Source organism: Bicyclus anynana, chromosome 18 (assembly GCF_947172395.1).
Source record: "Bicyclus anynana chromosome 18, ilBicAnyn1.1, whole genome shotgun sequence".
Classification (NCBI taxonomy): Eukaryota; Metazoa; Arthropoda; class Insecta; order Lepidoptera; family Nymphalidae; genus Bicyclus; species Bicyclus anynana.
This window is the reverse complement of record NC_069100.1, coordinates 13,216,044-13,236,027: the sequence shown is the minus strand read 5'-3', so window position 1 is coordinate 13,236,027 and position 19,984 is coordinate 13,216,044. Positions and strand designations below refer to the sequence as shown.

At 36.3% G+C, this 19,984-nt stretch overlaps 2 protein-coding genes across 2 annotated transcripts; one reads left to right on the top strand and one right to left on the bottom strand.

Moving 5' to 3' along the window:
* Nucleotides 1-3,636: 3,636 nt before the first annotated feature.
* Nucleotides 3,637-10,794, top strand: LOC112045953 (uncharacterized). Its single transcript, XM_052887029.1, has 8 exons — nt 3,637-3,665; nt 4,962-5,046; nt 6,303-6,384; nt 7,997-8,112; nt 8,589-8,728; nt 9,220-9,711; nt 10,036-10,168; nt 10,786-10,794. The coding sequence occupies exons 1-8, from the start codon at nt 3,637-3,639 to the stop codon at nt 10,792-10,794; spliced, it is 1,086 nt and encodes a 361-aa protein (XP_052742989.1).
* A 186-nt stretch (nt 10,795-10,980) lies between these two features.
* On the bottom strand, nt 10,981-12,345 carry LOC112057555 (uncharacterized). Its single transcript, XM_024098010.2, has one exon. It carries the CDS (start codon nt 12,319-12,321, stop codon nt 11,248-11,250), a length of 1,074 nt encoding a protein of 357 aa, XP_023953778.2. The 5' UTR covers nt 12,322-12,345; the 3' UTR covers nt 10,981-11,247.
* Between the last annotated feature and the right edge of the window lie 7,639 nt (nt 12,346-19,984).

Genomic DNA, 19,984 nt, shown 5'->3' with positions numbered 1-19,984 from the left:
CCGTTAGCACTGCAGGCATGGGAGAATATTTATTTCATTTAATTAATATCTAATATCTAACAAACATAAAAAACATACAAAATCTTAGAATTAAGGATAAAATGCAGTGCAAGAGGCGACCTTATCACTAATAGTGATCTCTTCAAGGCTACCTAACATGAAGGAGTAGCTTACTTTTTTGGCTGGGAGGCTTCGGCCGTGGCTAGTTACCACCCAACCGACAAAGACGTACCGTTAAGCAATTTAGCTTTCCGGTACGATGTCGTGTAGAAATCGAAAAGGGTGTGGATTTTCATCCTCCTCCTAACAAGTTAGCCAGCTTCCATCATAGATTGCATATTGTCATCACTTTCATCAGGTGAAATCAAGAGCTAACTTGTAAAGAATAAAAAAAAACTTGATCATCAGTGGCTGACATCAAAGGAGACCGACCATTTTAGACCCAGCACTCAGACCAATTATAACATGTAAGGCCCTATTTCGCTAGAAGCTACCCCTCTGTAAAAATATATGATCAATGATCTAACGCGTTTATAATTGTCGTCAGCCCACCTGGTGGGATTTGACCATCACTGAGCTCAGAAGAGCATTTAAAAAATCACATTTTAACTGATATCATTGCAAAAAATCCTTATAGTATAAATCGATCTTGATCCGTGACCCGAAAGTAAGTATTAGGATGGATGACTGACTTTGTAAGTCAATACTTGGCCTTATGCCGTGTTGGAGCACATTCAGCTATCGGCCCAGGTCATTATCACTAACATCTGGTAATCTGGTAAGTTACCTAACGTTTGAGGTTCGTTATCTAACACTTACCTAATCTGTGACTTAAGGACCCAGTAAACGATCAAACTTTTCGTCAATTAAAATGTGTAGGTGTTATGTCAAACATAGCGTCATAAGGTAATGCCCAACCCCGGCCCAGGCCTACCCTAACCACCCGGCATTTTACTTATACCTAAAAAAATCTTGATAATTCTACTTTAATAATGATATCACTACTTTATCAAATAAACACATAACACGAGGCTCTGCAAGTCGCGAAAAGCCGAGCCACATGGTGGGACATCGTCAAGAAGCAAGCTTGTGTTAGGGGATCAAGACCCTCAGTAATGACGAATACGTGGCAAGGAGGAGGTAGTTCTACAAGTCCAGTGGTTAGCCTGTCTGACACAGGCAGGCCTGGACTCGATTCCTGGGTCAAAACTCTTTTTTTCGAGAATTCCTCAATCAAATTTTTCAGCCCGGTGTTTAGAAACTGGTAGTTACCCCCTATACATCGGTAAGCATGATAAGCAGGTACATATAATATTGATCGATAAAAGTACCCTCTCCGCCACGCCGCATTAGAAAAGCATGGTGTGTCCACCATATCCCCTCTCCTGTATGGAAGGAGAGGAGGCTTGGCCCTGTATTGGGTAGTTAAAATCGGTGACCATACATTCTTTTCAGTCGTATTGAATTTTGGAGTAACCATTCTATTAGACTTAATAATTCGCTGATTTTATATGTTAAGTTACATTATAAACATATCAGAAAGTAACACATTAAAAGGTGAAACATGTTAAGTACCATCACTATGCAAAAGTAGTGTGCCAACTGCCAAGTGCCAACTGTTATAGCAGTGTATCTAACACCGCTACCTAACCTGTACGTAAACAGGTTTTCGAGTAATAAAACCAAAGTTTTTAACCAAGAAACCATCGTGTTTTGCAACAAATTTGTCTTCGAGAAATGTAAATTAGCAAAACAATCGAAAAATCGAACGTTCCGATTCACGTCACAGTCTTTCAACCCTAAAAAACGTAAAAACGTCGGAGAAAGCGACCACAATCCACAATGTGAAAAAAGAAAAAATAATCAGTCACTTACCTGACGAACTGCACTCGATTTCACTGAACTGACGACTATTAAACACTTTTTTTTTCTAAAAAACAAAACTCTTTTACACAAACAATGCCAGCTTACCTGCGAAAGAACAATTTTATATAACTCAACGCGAACTGTTGTGTTGTCCTACCTAACTTCCTATTTCAACCGGTTTATTATACAAATGCAGAAACTAGTTAACGCACTTTTGTTTTTGAGTAATGCAATATGCCGTCTATGTGTGGATTATACGTATTTAGTACAACTCGGGGTGTCTATTATGATTTTTATTGACGTAAAAATACAAAAGACGTGCGCACACGCCGGCCGATCGATTGCAACTGGTTACGGTTGCGGTGTGAAGTTGGACTTGGAAGAGGAGAGGACGCAGTAACCAGGTTCCTAAAGGCTTTTGTAATAAGACAAAAGTAACTTTACCTGCGTTTGTTAACTTTAAACTCCTTAATCCGTCCGCATAGAGGCTATTTTGTCTAATATTTGCTTATGAAAACTTCGTCAAAACACACGGCGATTTAGTACGATCACGATAAATCTCGCACAAAGGTTGCATTTATCTGGTTAGCGAAGAAAAAGACATAATTGAATGCAGATTGTGTGAAAAAAACGCCGAGATTTCGCACGATTCTGTGTATTTAATAACTCAGTAAGATCAAATCTTAAGTAGGACTTAATCTTTTCTAATTGTTTGTCATATTTGGGACGGGAAATAAAGGATTAAACGGAGGGATTGAACACAAGTTTTTCAGATTTTAATGTTTGATATCACTACCCTACCATAGTCACAAGTCATAACTTGAGGGAGTGATCCAGTATTGTCGTTTGGGAGGAGGTTAACCTGGCCGAGGTTTTAACGTGGTTTTAACCTTTTCGGTACGTCAGTTTCCCTGCTTGTAGCGGAAGAATAAGAAATTCCTCTGGTTGCTAATCAACAAATGTTGATTAAAACAATGCTAATGACACCACATATTCATTCAGTTACCATCTCTGAATACCGAGATCAAAATGAAACTTAGAATTTCTTCTTAACAATTGAAAATTTTGAAAATCCACTGAAGGTCATGAAATTGTTATTTACTCTCCTGATCAAGTCATCAATATCCTCTTTCAGTGCGCTTTCATTTGAGACCCCACTCGAATATATTTGCAGACATTCGGTTATTCTTACCCTGCACTTTCACATCCCATAACTTTTAGACGGTTCAACCGATTTTCATCAAACATGTCTAAGAACACTCGCACATAAATCACCTTTATTAAAACTAAATTGAAATCGCTTCATCCCTTCGGGAGCTATGGTGCACAGACAGACAGACATGTCAAACTTGATAAACCCTACTTTTTGCGTCGGGAGTTCTAAATAAAGGCATTCTTAACTGTGCCAGAGACGTCGTTAGGGTCTAGCAATAATAACAAGGGATCTATTTGTCTATGGCTACAGAAGCCTAAAACTTATTCTCCGTTATCAAATGCTCAAATTTTAAACCAGGATCGAAGGAACCACAATAACTTTTTAGCAGCTAATAGAAGAAGTAGTAATAGAATTTTCAAAATCGAAAAAAGCTTACCACTTTATTCGCTCGTATTTTCCACATTTCCTCCACGAACTTGGAAATTCGTCGTTGGCCTATGTGGTTTCGGATCACGCTTTCCAGATTCGAGCTATAAAATATCCTGCTTGTCTTTCTTCCAAGAAATGATCAGTACAATAGTAGTGTTAACACGGTATTGGCATTGGGAAACGGAATGGGCACCTCGGAGAGCAGAGTGAAGCCGTTGGTATCGACCATTATCATTATTCATCATCATTATTAGCCGATGGACATCCACTGCTGGACATAGGCCTCTTGCATGGACTTCCAAACATAGCAGTCTCGATTCGCCAGCATTCAGCGGCTCCTGCCACCCGCTTGATGTCCTCGGTCCACCTAGTGCGGGGTCGACCAATACTGCGCATTCCGTTGCGGGGTCGCTGTTCCAGCCCCTTGGGAAACCAACGTCCACCGGCTCTTCGATTTAAGCGGCCTGCCCATTGCCACTTCAGCTTTGCGATTCGTTGAGCTAACAACTGTTAGTGATCATTAATAAGTCAAATATTTTACCCTCATTGAAGTAGCGTGGTGAATTTAAGTTCCCCCTTTACTAAAAGGGAAGGGAGGCCTGTTAAAAAGCTGACAATTGATGACTTGTAAAATGTAGTGAACATTTCACTTTAGTCTTCCTTGCTTATGATTACCTAGATTTGCTAAAACATATAAAACCTCATATTATAATGTTTATGGTACATAGAAAATTTATTATCTACCTATAGTATGTCATAAAATTGTCAAAACTTTTAAAGTGTTTTCGAAATAATATTTTAATTATTTTATTATAATGTATTATTGGTGAGTGTATTAAAAATTTTAATTAGAATTTAAGTAACTACTTACAAGGACAGTAACTGTACTCTGAAACACATAGAAAAAGCTATGCAAATTAGCCTTTATAAGTCATGGATTTAAAATGTTATAAACACCGAAAACTGAGTTCAAATCCTAGGTCGGGCCATATATGAGACACCAAGTTTTTCTTTCTTCTAACAAGCTAAAGCTATTTCAGCAAAATTATCAGTGCGGAGTTAGGAATCTGGTAGTGACACCCCCGTGCCTCTGAGAGCACGTTAAGCCATCATCATATCAGCCGATGGACGTCCACTGCAGGACATAGGCCTTTTGTAGGGACTTCCAAACATCACGATACTGAACCGCCTACTTCCAGCGAATCCCTGCGACCTTGACGTCGTCAGTCCACCTGGTGGTGGGTTGACCAACACTGCGCTTTGTAATGCGGTTCACCATTCTAGCACCTTCAAACTCTTTGAACTATGTGCCCCTGTCACTATCATTAACATCAACTAGTTTGTACTAGTTTGTATGTACGAATTTAACATTATTACCTTCAGCCCGTTAACCCGCCTTGAAGCATCGTGGTGGGTCTAAGCTCCATAACACCTTTTCTTTAAGGAGGAATGCCTGGCCCATTAGGGGGCCCTTAAAATAGCCCTTTAATGTTGATGATGATTGTTTCAGCTGTTCCCAGTGCAGCTTCACGACTCAGTTCGAGAGCGCGCTATCCATGCACCGTCAGCTGCACCACGACACACCTGACACCAAAGTAAGACCTAGGTCCGTGCTGCTTTAAGCCAGCCACTCACCATCATGCTTACCGTCAAGCCTGCAGAACGCTTAGGGCTGTGAAAAAAGAAACGTGTGCGTCTCGGGTCGGTCGACAGAAGTGATAACTTAATCCCGGTGCCTACTGCCTAGTGGCAGTGACTGTGATGATCGCGTAACCGTAAACGCGAATTTTTAAGGAATTGAAACAGCGCCATCTAGTGGCACTACTGAACAACTGAACACACTGCTACCGTATGTGTGAGATTAAATTCCCCCCGCGCCTTACCCGGGCAAGGAGGCGTAGCCTCGAGGCCCGTACCCCCACCTGGATTTTTGTCCGGGAGGAGATGACCTGCCTGCTGCATGTGTGAGAGATAAGGGAGCAAGACTGAGCGGCGCCGTAACACGTTACGTTACGAAGCAGCTTACCTTTGCATTAGAAGTTATAACTTCAAAATATTGAATCCATTACGTATAACCAGAGATTTGTATTTTAGTGTTAACGAATAAATTCAAAACTACTGGACCGATTTGAAAAATTCTTTCACCAATGAAAAGCTACATTATCAGGGGGTAACACAGGCTAAAGTTTATTACCGTATCCCCACGGGAATGGGAACTACGCGAGTGAAACCGCGGAGTTCTGCTAGTGTTTGATATTTTGATATTTTAGCAGTGGCGTAGCATGGTTATTCACTGACGAGGGCCAACTGATTTGCCGCTCTTACACTATTTCTAAAATAAAAAAGCCGGGATAGCCCAGTGGATATGACCTCTGCCTTTGATTTCGGATGGTCTGAGTTCGAATCCAGTATTTAGCATGCACCTCCAACTCTTCAGTTGTGTGTATTTTAAGAAATTACATATCACGTGTCTCAAACGGTAAAGGAAAACATCGTGAGGAAACATGTTTACTAGAGAATTTTCTTCTCTGTGTGTGAAGTCTGCCAATCTGCATTGGGCCAGCGTGGTGGACTATTAGCCTGGCTCATCTCATTCTGAGAGGAGACTCGAGCTCAGTAGTGAGCCGAATATGGGTTGATAATGATAACGACGACACTATTTCAGTTACTTTTCACTTCAAAGGTAAAATTTTATTCAACGGTCCTTATTGACATCGTAATACTTATTGATAAACAAGATAGAAGATAACTACCACTTCTTTGAAAGGAGCACACAATTATGAGAAGAAATGGCCAACCGAGCGAGCCCGACATTATTGCTCGTACATTTATTTTTCTGATTTGTATTTAGGTGCAGGAGAAATCAAACACGGTTCCTAGAATGCACATCACGCAGTCCGCCTCCTCTAGCAAAGAGAATAAGGGAGCCAAGTGTTAGTGTTTTAAATTAAAAAGTTAACTTCAGTTTTCGTAGTTAGGAACCTTTTTTATTAATTAAAAAAAATTCTAATAAAAAAAATTCAACCGACTTCAAACTCAAAAATTAACCTAAACTAAAAAGCAAGAAATAACTTCTTACCTATGTGCTACCTTCTGATCAGTTTGAAGGCGGTGCCAAGCCTAAATCAATCAAAATCGGTTCATAAATGACGGAATTATCGCTGGACATACATAAAAAAAAAGAAAACATACATACAGCCGAACGTAGAACCTCCTCCTTTTTGGAAGTCGGTTAAAAATACAAGTTTATAGCACACCCCATCACGATGGCTACAAAGCCTAGGAAGGGAAAGAAAAAGAAAAATGCCTTTAATTCAAAATTATGCCACACATCACAGTGTCTCCAATACAATACCCTTCAATGTGTGGCATAACCCAGAAAATGGCTCCAGCTCCCTAATGCTACATGAGCTTTTAAAATAGATCAAACAGCGTCAGTACCTATGCACACCGCTAAGAAGGCATGCACTTTAATATCACGCCTAACAATGCCACCCTAAAACACAGATCGTAAGCTTTTTATGCATAAAAATTTGACGGAACTCTATAATATAAAAAAAAAATTTAAAAAATAATAAAGTGACTCTGGTTAGTTCAGCGTGGTGGTGTTAATTTTCCTACGTAGAACTACGAGTAAGTATGTAATTTGTGTTGGTCAGTGACATAACTATATCATGGGCCGTGGCAAATTCATTGGAAACCTTAAAAAATCGTCTAATTGCTTTTTTTAATTTTGAATGAATTTTGAGCTCACGTCCTCGCGTTCGCGGGTCGGGGACCCCATCGAGCCGTGGGCCCGTGACATTTGTCCACCTAGTTACGTCACTGGTCTTGGTTATACTGTACCTACAGCAGTGTTACCAACTATCCAAAATATTTATCCCTAAAGTTTGTGTCAAAAACCCCTAAAATCGCCATAATTATTGAGTTGTCCCCCTAAAAATATAAATTCATAATAATTTAGAAATAATATGCTGTAATATGTTTCAAAAGTCTATATTTAATACAGACAAAATATTACGTCTTTATCAGAAGATTCAGATATTTTGAAATCATACATTGTTGACAATGAATAAATTTAACAATTTTTTTTATTCGATGAAAATTGCCGCCAATTGCCTCAGAGTGGTTGTAGAATAACGTATTATATATCGTTATAAGTCGCTAGGTCAAGAAAGAAATAATAAAATTATCATCAAATTAATATTAAAGAGTCAAAAAATCCTTGAAAATACCCCTAAAAATTTCAGACCCCTAAAAAATCCCATTTCACTTATTTGCCCCCTAAATCTGGGGGGAAAACCCCTAAGTTGGGAACCCTGACCTACAGCCAGAGTCTAGCTACCTACTGAAAGTAGAGACTGAAATCGCACACAAAAAACTGCGTTAGTCTAATATGTGTATGTGGACTATAATTATGGGAATACCCTCCGAATTAAATTTTTTTTTAATAGTTTGTCAGTCGATTTCAGTCTAATTTCATTATCCGAATAGTTGTGATGTTAACTTGTAAACATATCACTAACGCCATCTATGTGTGAACAGTGGGAGGTCGCACGTCGTCCGCCACGCGTCTGTTCGACAAACTGCGCGCGCGCATCTCACGCAGAAATCTCCCCGCGCACCCGGAAGAGGGCGCTGATACGACCAACAATTTCAATGTCGGTACCAGTACTGATTATATTTATATTTTACTCGCAGTTTCATTCTCATAGTTCCTGTTATATGTTCCCGAATACGGGGATAAAATATAGCCTATGTTACTTGGTGAAGATTTGGATTTGGATTTCTAATGGTGAAAGAATTTTTATAATCGGTCGAGAAGTTTTTTAGTTATAAAACAAAATGAAAACATACTAAAAATCAAATCTTACCTCTTGGAGTTCTTCCCTATCCCTACCCTTCACTACCCTACTCCTACCCTACCCCTGAATTTATTACAAAAAATGTGATAAATGTAGAACCGGTCGACCGGTTTTGTGCAAACTTCACATAAACCATCAACTAAATAGTCCGAACAAAACATAAACATTTGGTTTGGATAGGTGAGCCCGTTCTTAAGTTACAATAAGAACAACGAAAAGTGGCATTGATTTTTATATATATAGATTTTAGTAATCTGCCTGACATTTCACAGGATATATCAGGCCAAAGCGAATGCACATCAAAAGCCATGAAGGAGTTTGAGACAAGCGTGAGTGGCTTCGGAGTGATAGAACCAGTAAGAGAGCAGAGGGAGATCTTTTCCTGCCATCTGTGCTCGTTTGATTCAGATAGGTCAGTATCTAGGAATGTCTGAGATGTTGTTGTATAGGACCAAGTAGGCCTCGTGAAGAGAAAAAACACATTGTCGACTAATAGCGACGATATCGAAAATATCGTTCTCTCTTTCGTTGCGATGGGATGAAAGATATACATACCCTGAGGATTCATTACGAACCTGTTTTAGAGAAGAATATTTCCATTTCCTTACAATTTTTACGTATAGAATCTACCCTAGTTAAAAACGTGCACCATCGTTCATCACCAGCATCTGATAATGGATGTTGAAGAATTTAATATTATTATAATTTTTAAACAATATTTGCGATATATTTTAAATATGACCAATATTGTCATTTTTATTTTCGCCCTAAGCCCGTCAACTCGCATTGAAGCAAAGTGGTAGGTTTAAGGTACAGAAATCCCCTCCCCTCTATAGAGATGGGCCTGGCCCTGTAGCGGACAACTAAAGTAGGCTGACACTGATGAATTTTATCATATTCCAGAATAACAGTCCTCGACAGACACCTACTGAACGACCACAAGATTGGTCTAGACAACCTCCTGAAGTTAGTCTTGTCGAAAACTAAAGACGGTCTGTCAGAAGATGGCCCAGCACAAATCTACGGCATAAGACAACCTTACTACAGACTGACAAACGAAATAATAGAAGACGGAGAGTTCGTTATAGAAACAGTAACGCCTAAAATCAAAATACTCAAACACACATCAACAAATACAGATATCAAAATGGCCGATATACCAAACTTAACAAACTGCCAGAACATATCAAAAGAAATCGAAAAGTTGCTGGATTTACCTTTAGAAAGTTCTGGCAAGAATTTGCTTATGCAGAAAATACAAAATCTGAACGAATGTATGTGCAAATTTGTGGATTCCACTAACACCATAAAAAAAGTTCTGACGAAGGAGTTTGATCAGAAAACGTCGGGGAATAGGTCGAATGACGCTCCGTATTTTAATTTAGGTTTGGGAGAGTGAGTATTGTGAAATATGAAAATATTATGATATGTTCCGAATTAATATTCAAGTTTTAATTGTGGGAACTTTTAAATGTCATTGTTTTATTAATTTTTGTCTGATGATTAATAACTGGTGTTAATTACTAGACTTCCTGGGTCAATTATGGTGTTCAGAATTCCAAAATTATAGCTGGCTTTGGTCACGGCTGGATGTATGATAACACTAAAGATGAAGATCTTCCAAGCGATTTAGTGTCTCTCTTCCATACCAGGATTTGCTTAGATTTAGTTAGGTTGCTTTGTTTTTATTATCGTTAATTTAATGCGTGTTGTTTCAAGCCAAGAAAGTCCGAAACAATGGGAGAGAGCACACAGCGAAAATCTAGATAGAAGCCGAAGCAAATACAGAGAGAACAGGCAAGCCCGATATTCAGTACCTTGGCCTTGGTCGCCTAAATCAGTAGTTGAACAGGTTTTAGAAGTAAAACTTCTTTACGCACGCTCGACTTGGGTAGTAAGCTGGTCCATCCATCCTGGTCCCTCCAACGGCTGTTAATAATGATGATGATGGATGATGATGATGGATGATGATGATGGATGATGATGATGGATGATGATGATGGATGATGACGATGACGATGACGATGACTCTTATCTTCTAAATATATAAAAGCGAAGGCTTACATAAAATCTCGAAAACAGCTAGACGTACAAAATTGAAATTTTCCAGCTGGTACTCGTAGTTCATAATTAATAGACGTCTACTAAAAACGAATTTTGCGAGAGGGTCAGATAAAGGAGGTCTAAGGCGGGCAAAGTGATGATGACAAAAGGCCCATTTCCAGCAGTGGACTAGACTGGAGTAGACCTTGCTAAAGACTACGGTCCTGAGCAGCCAGTAGGTAACCGATTTATTACAATTCTCGACATTAGAAGCTCATAGAGTGGTGAACCAACGATGCGTTTTCGGCATTCCAAGACTTCGAGATTCATCATCATTATCAGGTTCAACGATGGATAGATTTTGACTGTACAGTTTATTTAAAACACTATCTTGTATTTGTTTACTAAACTTATTGTTTGTTTCAGAAGCGATAAGACAAAATATTCATCGGACAGTTTTTATTTTTAATTGTTTTTTTACGGAATTTGTTAAGTGTTTAATAAAGTTTATACTTATGTTTTAATGAATTTATTGAAATAAAATCGTAAAGATTATATAAATATCACATTAAAAATCCGTTAAAAGTACTTAAAAGTTTATATTAAAAATATATAAATACAATAGCAATACAAAAAGAAAATACTCAAATAATAAGTACAATGATCCTGTATATATAGCACTTATGTCTGGGACAAGTATAGCTTTCTTTCTATTCTTGTATCTAGATCTCGATCATTTTAGATATAACATAGAGTAATGGCAACGTGCACGTCACAACAAATTGTTAACTTGATGTTAATGTTAACGACGACATTACAAAGAACACAGCGAATCTCTTAAACTTGCGAAACTTTTATCTAAAATTGCTGCTTCTGCAAAAAAGTGGATTATTTATCACGTAAATCCACTGTATGTTTACAATCTTTATTTATATTACAGCAATCGCACTTTTCCACACATCGATGTTTATAGTAGAAGCAAGTATGACAATCTTCATATCTTTCTTGTTTTTGGCAACATCCGCGCATTGAATCACCACTCGACATTTGGTAATTTGCCTTGCACTTACAACACTCTTGAATATCATGTTTGCAGCTTTGATATCCCTGGTATATAGTGTTTGTTTTAACAACAGGCAACACTCTGGGGCCATTTCTTATCATTGGTCTGTTAGAATCGTCGAGAGTTTCTTCCAATTCATGTTTTCTAACAGTCGCGAACATTCGATTTACTTCCTCGATAGCATCTTTAGATTTAGTTTTCTCTTTAAGCGAGTTCTTCAGTTCTTCTAACTTCATCTGAGGTATTGAAGATGATTTGTGTTTCAAATCAATTGAAAATTGAGATTTTAAACCCATTTCTGGTTGGCTATTTATGATAGAGAACTTTCCATTTTTATGTATTTCATCGTTTTCTCCTAACGAGTATAAAAATGTTCTGCTAATCGTAAGTTTGTGCTTGGTTTTCTCTGTTTCAATGCTTGCATCTTTTACTATAACAGTTTTGCATGTGATGTCCTTTTTTGAATCTTGTTTTTTACTCTGAAACACTGTAAGCACTTCGTTAAGTAATGTTAGACCTTTGGTAACGTCTGGTTGTGAAGTTTGGATGTTTTTGCCGTTCAAAACTTTATTGTCAGAAGTTTGACTAGATTTTTTCTTCTCACCATCTCCTTTAGACCTATGATCATTTTTAGTAGTATGTGCATTTTTGTTTCCATCAATTACACAGTGTTTTTGACAAATAGGACAAGATTTTGTTTTCTTTTTGCAACACTCATAGTTTCTGGTGTCTTCTTGAGAAGCTTTTTTATTTAAACATATCGAGCAAATAAATCGGTTTTGATTACTTGTTCTATATTCTCTGTCTGTATCGTCCATTCTATATTTATTAGTACGGTCCCTCGGCAAATAAGTCGTAATATCGATCTCAATGGTTTTGTAATTGTTATTTAATATCATATGAACCTGCACATTTGTAATTCTGTAAACATGTTATTACGATATACAAAATCAACTAAGTTTTTGATAAGATAAGAAAAGAAGCAATTATAAATTGAAATGCTGAATACGTCTATTTAGTGTGTGAAGAGTGATGTCCCTTATTATTTTGTCAACCAAATCAGATAGCTAGATTTAGTAACTTCATGCTAACTTCGAATTTCGTCTACATTTTACGTGCCATTTTCTAATGGTTTTGAAAAGTTTATGTTGGAAAAGTGAAAAAAAAAGAAGTGCAGCAACATCAATGTGAATTACTATTTACTAAATAAACTTATTAAGCTTACTATTCGAAAATTCGATCTGAAACTTCGGAATTAAAAAGGTTAAACAGTATTGAATAAAATTATGTGTAACAGAAAGGCAAGTTATTACGAATATGTAAAGAAATGTATGGCAAATATTGTAAACTAAAACATTGACAATGACATTGACGTGCAATGAATTTATTAGCAAGAAGTATGCAAATACTAATAAAAAAACAAAAACTTTTGATTGAAAAAGAACGTCAAACATTCAATCATAGGTAAAAACTGGTAAAAATGACAAAAATATAGTTCAAAATCTCTCAGTGTTAGTTTTTTGGGAAATCCTATGATTAACGAAAATAAATTGAAGAATTCAGCAATATTTATTGCTTGGCAGATTTTTTAGGAGCAACCATTGTATATCGAACAGTGTAAATTAAACGAAATTAAATCTAACAAAAATAATGATAAACAAGAAGAAATGAACCATAGCAAAGCTGTTTACGTGGCTTTGAAAGATATGAAAGGTAATCGCGGTTATGTATGTAAAAATAATATAAATAATAATAAAAGAGATTATTTAGAAGGGGGCTGTGTGATTTATAAAGACTTCTCATGTCAATACGATAGCAACAGCGACAATAAGTTGTGCACATGTAAAAACACAAATAGTAGAAAAGAGACGGGATATTATAGTACGACTCGAGAAGTGTATCGATATACAAATTCAGAGGGTTACACGGACATTGGTATAGGGAAAATAAAAATTGTACCAAGGAGGAGAATAAGGCGAATATACTTACCTGATACAGAAGACAGGGGAGTTGGTTCTGCAGATCTTTCGTCGTTTATAGGCGAGTCATAACAACTTCTTTTTTTTTCGTATAAACCAATTATTTCTTTCTATATTCTAGAAGTCAGTTACAATAACTTTTCATATTATTAATTTTTTTGAAGGTTTTTTTAATTCACTGTTATGGTTGTCCTCAATGTCCTCAAAAAAAAAACATTGATGATGTTATATTATATGTATGTATAACAAAAATTATGATCATATTTATTATATTTTAGCGCGGACATGGAATAAAGGAATATACTCATCTTATGAACAAAAGAAAACATTGTCGAAATGTGTAGGAGGTAAGATGGAATTCAACGAAGTATCTATACTCAGCAAAAAGTTTTCTCCAATTAGTAAAATTAAGTCAGGATTTAGTAGTCATTCCCAGTATAAAGAAAAAGAAGATCTAAGCTTCAATAACAGTAAAACTGAAAAAGATTGTACAACAATTCAAGCACATTATACGCATATAGAAAAACCTAACCAGGTGGCGTCGCAAAGTAACATAAAACAAGTAGAAGTAGGAGATACTAAAAACTTTTCATCATACTCGTTTATTGAACATGTTCACAATTTAGAAACACCTAGCTTATTAGAACAAAGCAATGAGTTGTTAGAAAAGAAACTGGAAAGATCAATTAAAATAATTCCACCGGAATCAAAAAATTTCAACAAGCCGAAGATAGAAGTAAAACCTGTTCAAGATTATAAAAATACATCTATTCGAAAACGATTTGAAGCTTTAAAAAATAGCTTCCACAAGAAATTTTCCAAAGAAAATTGTAAAATCGAAAACAGCAGTTCTAGCAGTCACGACAATGCGATTAAAAAAGACGTATCAATAACATCTGACCCACCGTCTTTAGAAGCTAGATCGTTCACTAATATGAAAAAACACTCACCTATACATTTATTTGAAGAAGTGTTACCAACTACAAACAGGGAACCGGCGAATGATGTAGGCGATAGCTCTCATTGGTCAACTGTTGTCATGGAGGGTGAATGTCAAAATGCGAAAGATATGTTCAAGTTGTGGGGAGAGAAATTTAAATTAGATGAAGATAATTTAAAAAAAACTTCATCGGTTATCGTGGTTGATACCCCAAAGAAACAGAAAAAGAAAGTAGAACTAGTAATCCCAAAAGAAGAACCTGTGGAAAACGAAAAAAAAGAAAAGAAAAGGTTTTCGTTTTTTAGGAGAAAGGAGAAGAAGAATAAAGATAAATCTAAAGAAACCTATAAATCAAAGAAAGGTGTGACAGCGGGTAGATGCGAGGTTGGCAATGGTCTCCAGATTAAAGTTGGCACTTTGAACACGAATCCACCCAGCATGAAAACTAAACATATACCGGGCATGTACGACGATTTGGTAAGAAACAACTGGTTGAAAAGATGTTTAGATACCAGAAGTGACTCACGAGAGAGTCTCAGGATTAGATGGAAACGGAATAACGACATGTATGCTACAAGCAGTAGTACAATTTTCGAGTTAATGGAATGCCTTTATAAAAATACAGGAATCACATTTAGATCTAAAAGTGAAATGACCTCCACAGTACCTAGCTCCAGCGCTGGTGATAATAGAGGACATTATCGCTATTATAGAAAGCCGCAAGTCAATTTTATGCAACAAACCTTACAAGCATGGATGATACCGTCAATAATCACTGATAATAACATTGTTAGATCAATGGAACAACGAAATTCGAAATATAAACACGAAGAGAATATAGCGGTTACATATTCTAATAAAAAATGTTACATAGACAAATCAAAAGCGTTTTCGCAAAGAATAAAATTGATCTTAAACGCTAAGAACATTGTTGAAGATGACAGAGTCGAAAGGTCAAAGTATATAGTATTAGATATACCTAGAGGATATTTTTCTGGCACTAGTAGCGAAGATGAAGAGCAAACTCAAATGAGCAATGAACAAGTGTATAATATTGTAGAATATGAGACAGTAAAATCGTGTTCATATGTAAAAATTAAAAGTAACGATAGTAATATGAACATTGGCCATCACAAATCTAGTAATATTTGTCTTACAAATGTTGAAGGTATAAAGGACACAGAATCGAGGGTTATAGAAACCGTTGGAAATACATCATCACTGCATAGAGATGTCGTAGTACAAGGCAGCAACGTATATGTACCGAATCACTGTGACGTAATCGGCGTAGGTGTAATAACGCAACTTCCACACAATAGGGATGTACCGGTCATTAGAAATACAATGTAAGTAGCAAACACAATGTCAATTTGTGCCCACTATGAAATACCTCATGCGACTTATTATATCATACTTAGACAAAGAGGTTAGTAATGCGGGTTACTGTACAGTTTTATCTAATCAAACGGAGAATGAGGAGGAGGTGAGGAGAAGTCTGAAATTCGGCCCACTCTTTAGAACGATACAGAAATGAAAAATGTACTAAAAATCGTATATTTTTTACTAGATAACTAACCATTTGAATTTTATGGGAAATAATATTGGCCAACAGGGAAAATAAACTGATTGCATTCTGATTATAGACGGTGGTTCCCGTTACCGTAGGAATAGGAGGATAAAATATAGCCTATTACACTCGGGGATAGTGTAGCTTCCAACAGTGAAAGAATTATTCAAATCGGTATAGTATTTTCAGAGCCTATTCAAAACATACAAACAAACAATGAAATCTTTCCTCTTTATAATATTAGTATAGATTAACCAATGCTTGATGTTCTCGTTCCCGTGACAATACAGGGATAAAACATAGCCTACGACACTGACAAATTACGTTGTTCTATTGGTATAATGTTTTTTATTACAGGTTAAAAATACAAAAAGATACGAATGTAAACAAAAGCTCGAAAACAATAGCCATACAAAAAAAGTGCGACTTGGCCGAGAGCTACATACAAGATTGTTATCGACGTTGGATTCCATTAGATGTTGACTTATATTCTTGGTGCATCAGTAACCCTAATTTTGGTGGGTCTTCGGATAACATTTCTCAAAACAGCCATCGGGATTATTCAAAATCGTGTCCTAACATTTACGATGAATATCGAACGTCTACTATAATATCATCTTACGATACTTCTTCCAGTAGTCACTATAAAGTATTCAGAGACACGAGGAAGTCGGATGATGCTACAACAACATATTTTAATAAATTGAAAAAGAATTCCGGAGATCTACAAGAATCGGGAAAAAGAATCATGCCGAAAGATTCTGTTGAAGTTTTTAAGCGGCGCAAAATATACGCAGCCAGTAAAAATGCTAACTGGTGCTATAGTGGTTTAGAATCAGAGATTTCAGGGTCTAGGGTTGAAGGTAAATGTTTGAAAATAAAGGACTACGACCCGAATCAAAATTCAAAGAAACGTGTATTGGTAAAAGACTTTAACGAGACGAAGAGAGTTGGTGATGGAATTCTGTCTTTCAAGGGATCTTCTGGAAAATGTTCTATTAAACAAACCACGGTCAACTCTGAACCAATAGATATACCAGAACCCCCTTGTTTAGACTCTTGTATACAAGATGCAAGTCCATATTGTGAAAAAAAGGATTCAGAAGTTGCACCTGTTTGTCTGTCAAGAAACACTTCACCACCTCCCAATCCGCGTCCGCCATCGCTTCCCACGTGTCCACCTCAAAAGTCACCAACTCCAAAAACATTTAAAAAAGATAAGATAACATCGTGTCCAAAACTCTGCATACCTCCTAGTATACACGGAAATCCGCTTTCTAGTACTCCTAATTTAAAAAAAAACAGTATGTCATCACCAACCTCAAGTTATGGTTGCATTCGTCGTATAAAGTCCTCATTATCTCAACAAAAACCAATAACACGAAAAAGCTCACCTACGCCGTCAACTCTGCCGTGTGGTTGCAATAAGCAAAAGTCGTGTGGTACATCAAAGTGTCTTAGCAGGCTAAATTTGTCTGGTTCTAGTAAAAAAACACCACCGAAAAGTTATGAAACAACTCCTAAAAGATCTGTATCCGGAAAAGGTTACTCTTGTGAATGTGTGATAAACAAGCACAGCGACGTTTGCATGAGTGATGATTGTATGAAAAACACTACAGGAAGTGCTAAAGCACTATCTACTGCAAGTCCGAAAAAAGCAGGTGTGCATCTTTCTAAAAAACCATTACCACACATTAGTTCTCCTTTAAACGAACCGAGTTGCAACGTTATAAGTTTAGACTCAAATGACAATGGTTTTTTAAAAAACAAGCCGCTGATTCCTAACAGTATTGTAACAAAAACATCTCAGAACATAAAAGTTCAAGATGAGGATGGAAATACTCTTTATGAAAGGCACGAATATAGAATGAATGAGTCCGAAAATAAAAATAGTATTGTGTCAAACATGTATAGAGACTCTCGAATACATAGGGTATCAACGTCAAAAACTGAGTTGGTTTTAAAAGATAAAAATTTAGAAATCTGTACGAGCAATTCAAGCCTTTCCGTAGTTGAAATTAATTTTAACTTAAAACTCAAACAAGCTGATAAAAATACTAAAGTTAATATGACAAAGAATATAACAAAAGATATGCAAAATGAAAATAAAAATAATCAAGAAAACCTCAAGAGTGTTTATATATTTGAAGATAAAAAAAATGATGCAAACGATGATATTGTAGACCTCGAAAATAAAGACGTTAATATAAAAATCGTCATAAATAGCTATAAACAAAAACCTGATGATTCAAACCATAAAATTAAGAATTCAAATGTAAGCACTAAAGATAAGTTCACTAGTAACATTTCTAATAAATTTAATACAGTTTCAACCGCTTATAGCGATGTCATAGATCCGCTAACATATTCTATTCATAGAACAACATTAAATTATAGTGATTCTACAGAAACATATAATAATCAAGTTGAGCCTTGTAAAGAATTAGTTAACGAAATCCAGCCAGAAAAAAGTCCAAGAAATTTCTCAGACACTAGTACAGTACATAATACTTTTGACCAATCCTTAAGTGAGAATAATTCTAAGAATTTCAACAGCAAAGAAATACTTAGCGATAATAGTATCAATATTGCTACCTCTGGCACAGACAAAGAGGACGTTCAGGCGTTTTCAGGCGTTAAACACTCAAATATGGAAATTTCTAAAATACGTGATAAAGACCAGAAGAAGATGATACTAAAGCAAATATTTGAGAGTAAAAATGACTCCAAATTTCCTACAAAAAAACTGCCAGGAATACGCAAATTGCTGCGAGCTGTATTTTCCTCAGATATGTCTGTATACGCCGAAGTGGTAAAGAAATTATCACTCCAATCGTTAATATCGGACAATCATAAAGAATCCGATAGCGTGAAGAATGATTGTGGCAATTCTTTGTCAGAAAGCAAGACTAGTAAACATAAAAGCGATCTTCCAAAATTAGCTTTCACCAGTACAAATACTTCTGAATTGAATGATAATAAAAAATTACAATGCCTTTGTCACTTGTCTACGCTAAATATACAGGCGAACACTTGCTGTTGTGGAAGAATCGATATAAAAGATGAAGAAATAGATTGTGATCTTATTCAAGACATATTAACTTTAAATAAACCCAAATATGTCGATGTCGAAACACAGGATACGATGGAGAAACATAAAAAATCAGTAGAAACAATAACCTCCTATGTAGAAGTAATGAAACCGCAGGTTAAGAACAGAAAATTCGGTAAAATGTTTGATAAATTCCCTAAAAAAAGGTTAATAAGCTCAAGTAAAGCATGCGCTAAGAAAATTAGTAGACAAACTGAACTCGGTCTTTCCAATGATAGCAAAGTGACGATTCTCAATTCTGAACCAAGAACATTTGAAGATGATATCACTAAAAACAATAATACACTAACACCAATAGATATTTTACAGCTGCCTGAAACGAAGAAAGCTGTTTTAGACATTTATACGGAGAGGAGTAATTTCGACGCTAGACATTTTGTGGCAAGACTGCCAAGGTTTGTTTATAATAACGAAAGTCAAATTTGTAATCGTTATCAGGAAATACTGAGAGATATGAACCTTGGCATGGTACAGATCTCTGATCATTACCCTTTCTGTAACTCATTCGTCACTCTGTAACTGTTCTGTCAAATCATTCTGTTTATATTTCTTTTTTCTTAAATACGTGTACATTTATATATTTTTTGTTTTTAATGAGTGAATATATTTTCTAAAGGTCGTCAGTAACCGGCCCTACACTTTGTTTGTTTTCTTCTGCAAATTCACTGCAGACTACAGTTTTAGATATTAATAATACCTTAAGAGTTAGGACACTCCTTGTAATGTACAGGTATCTTATGTTATGTCCTTTCTCTAGAAAATCTCCGAGAGTTAGGTCAGATAGATGATATTTTTGGGTAGGTACCTATTCAAGCCGTGATAGCCCAATAGATATGACCTCTGCCTTCGATTCGGAGGACGTACATTCGAAGCCGGTCCGGGGCATGCACCTCCAACTTTTCAGTTATGATATGAAATATTTTAAGAAATTAAATACCACGTGTCTCAAATGGCAAAGGAAAAA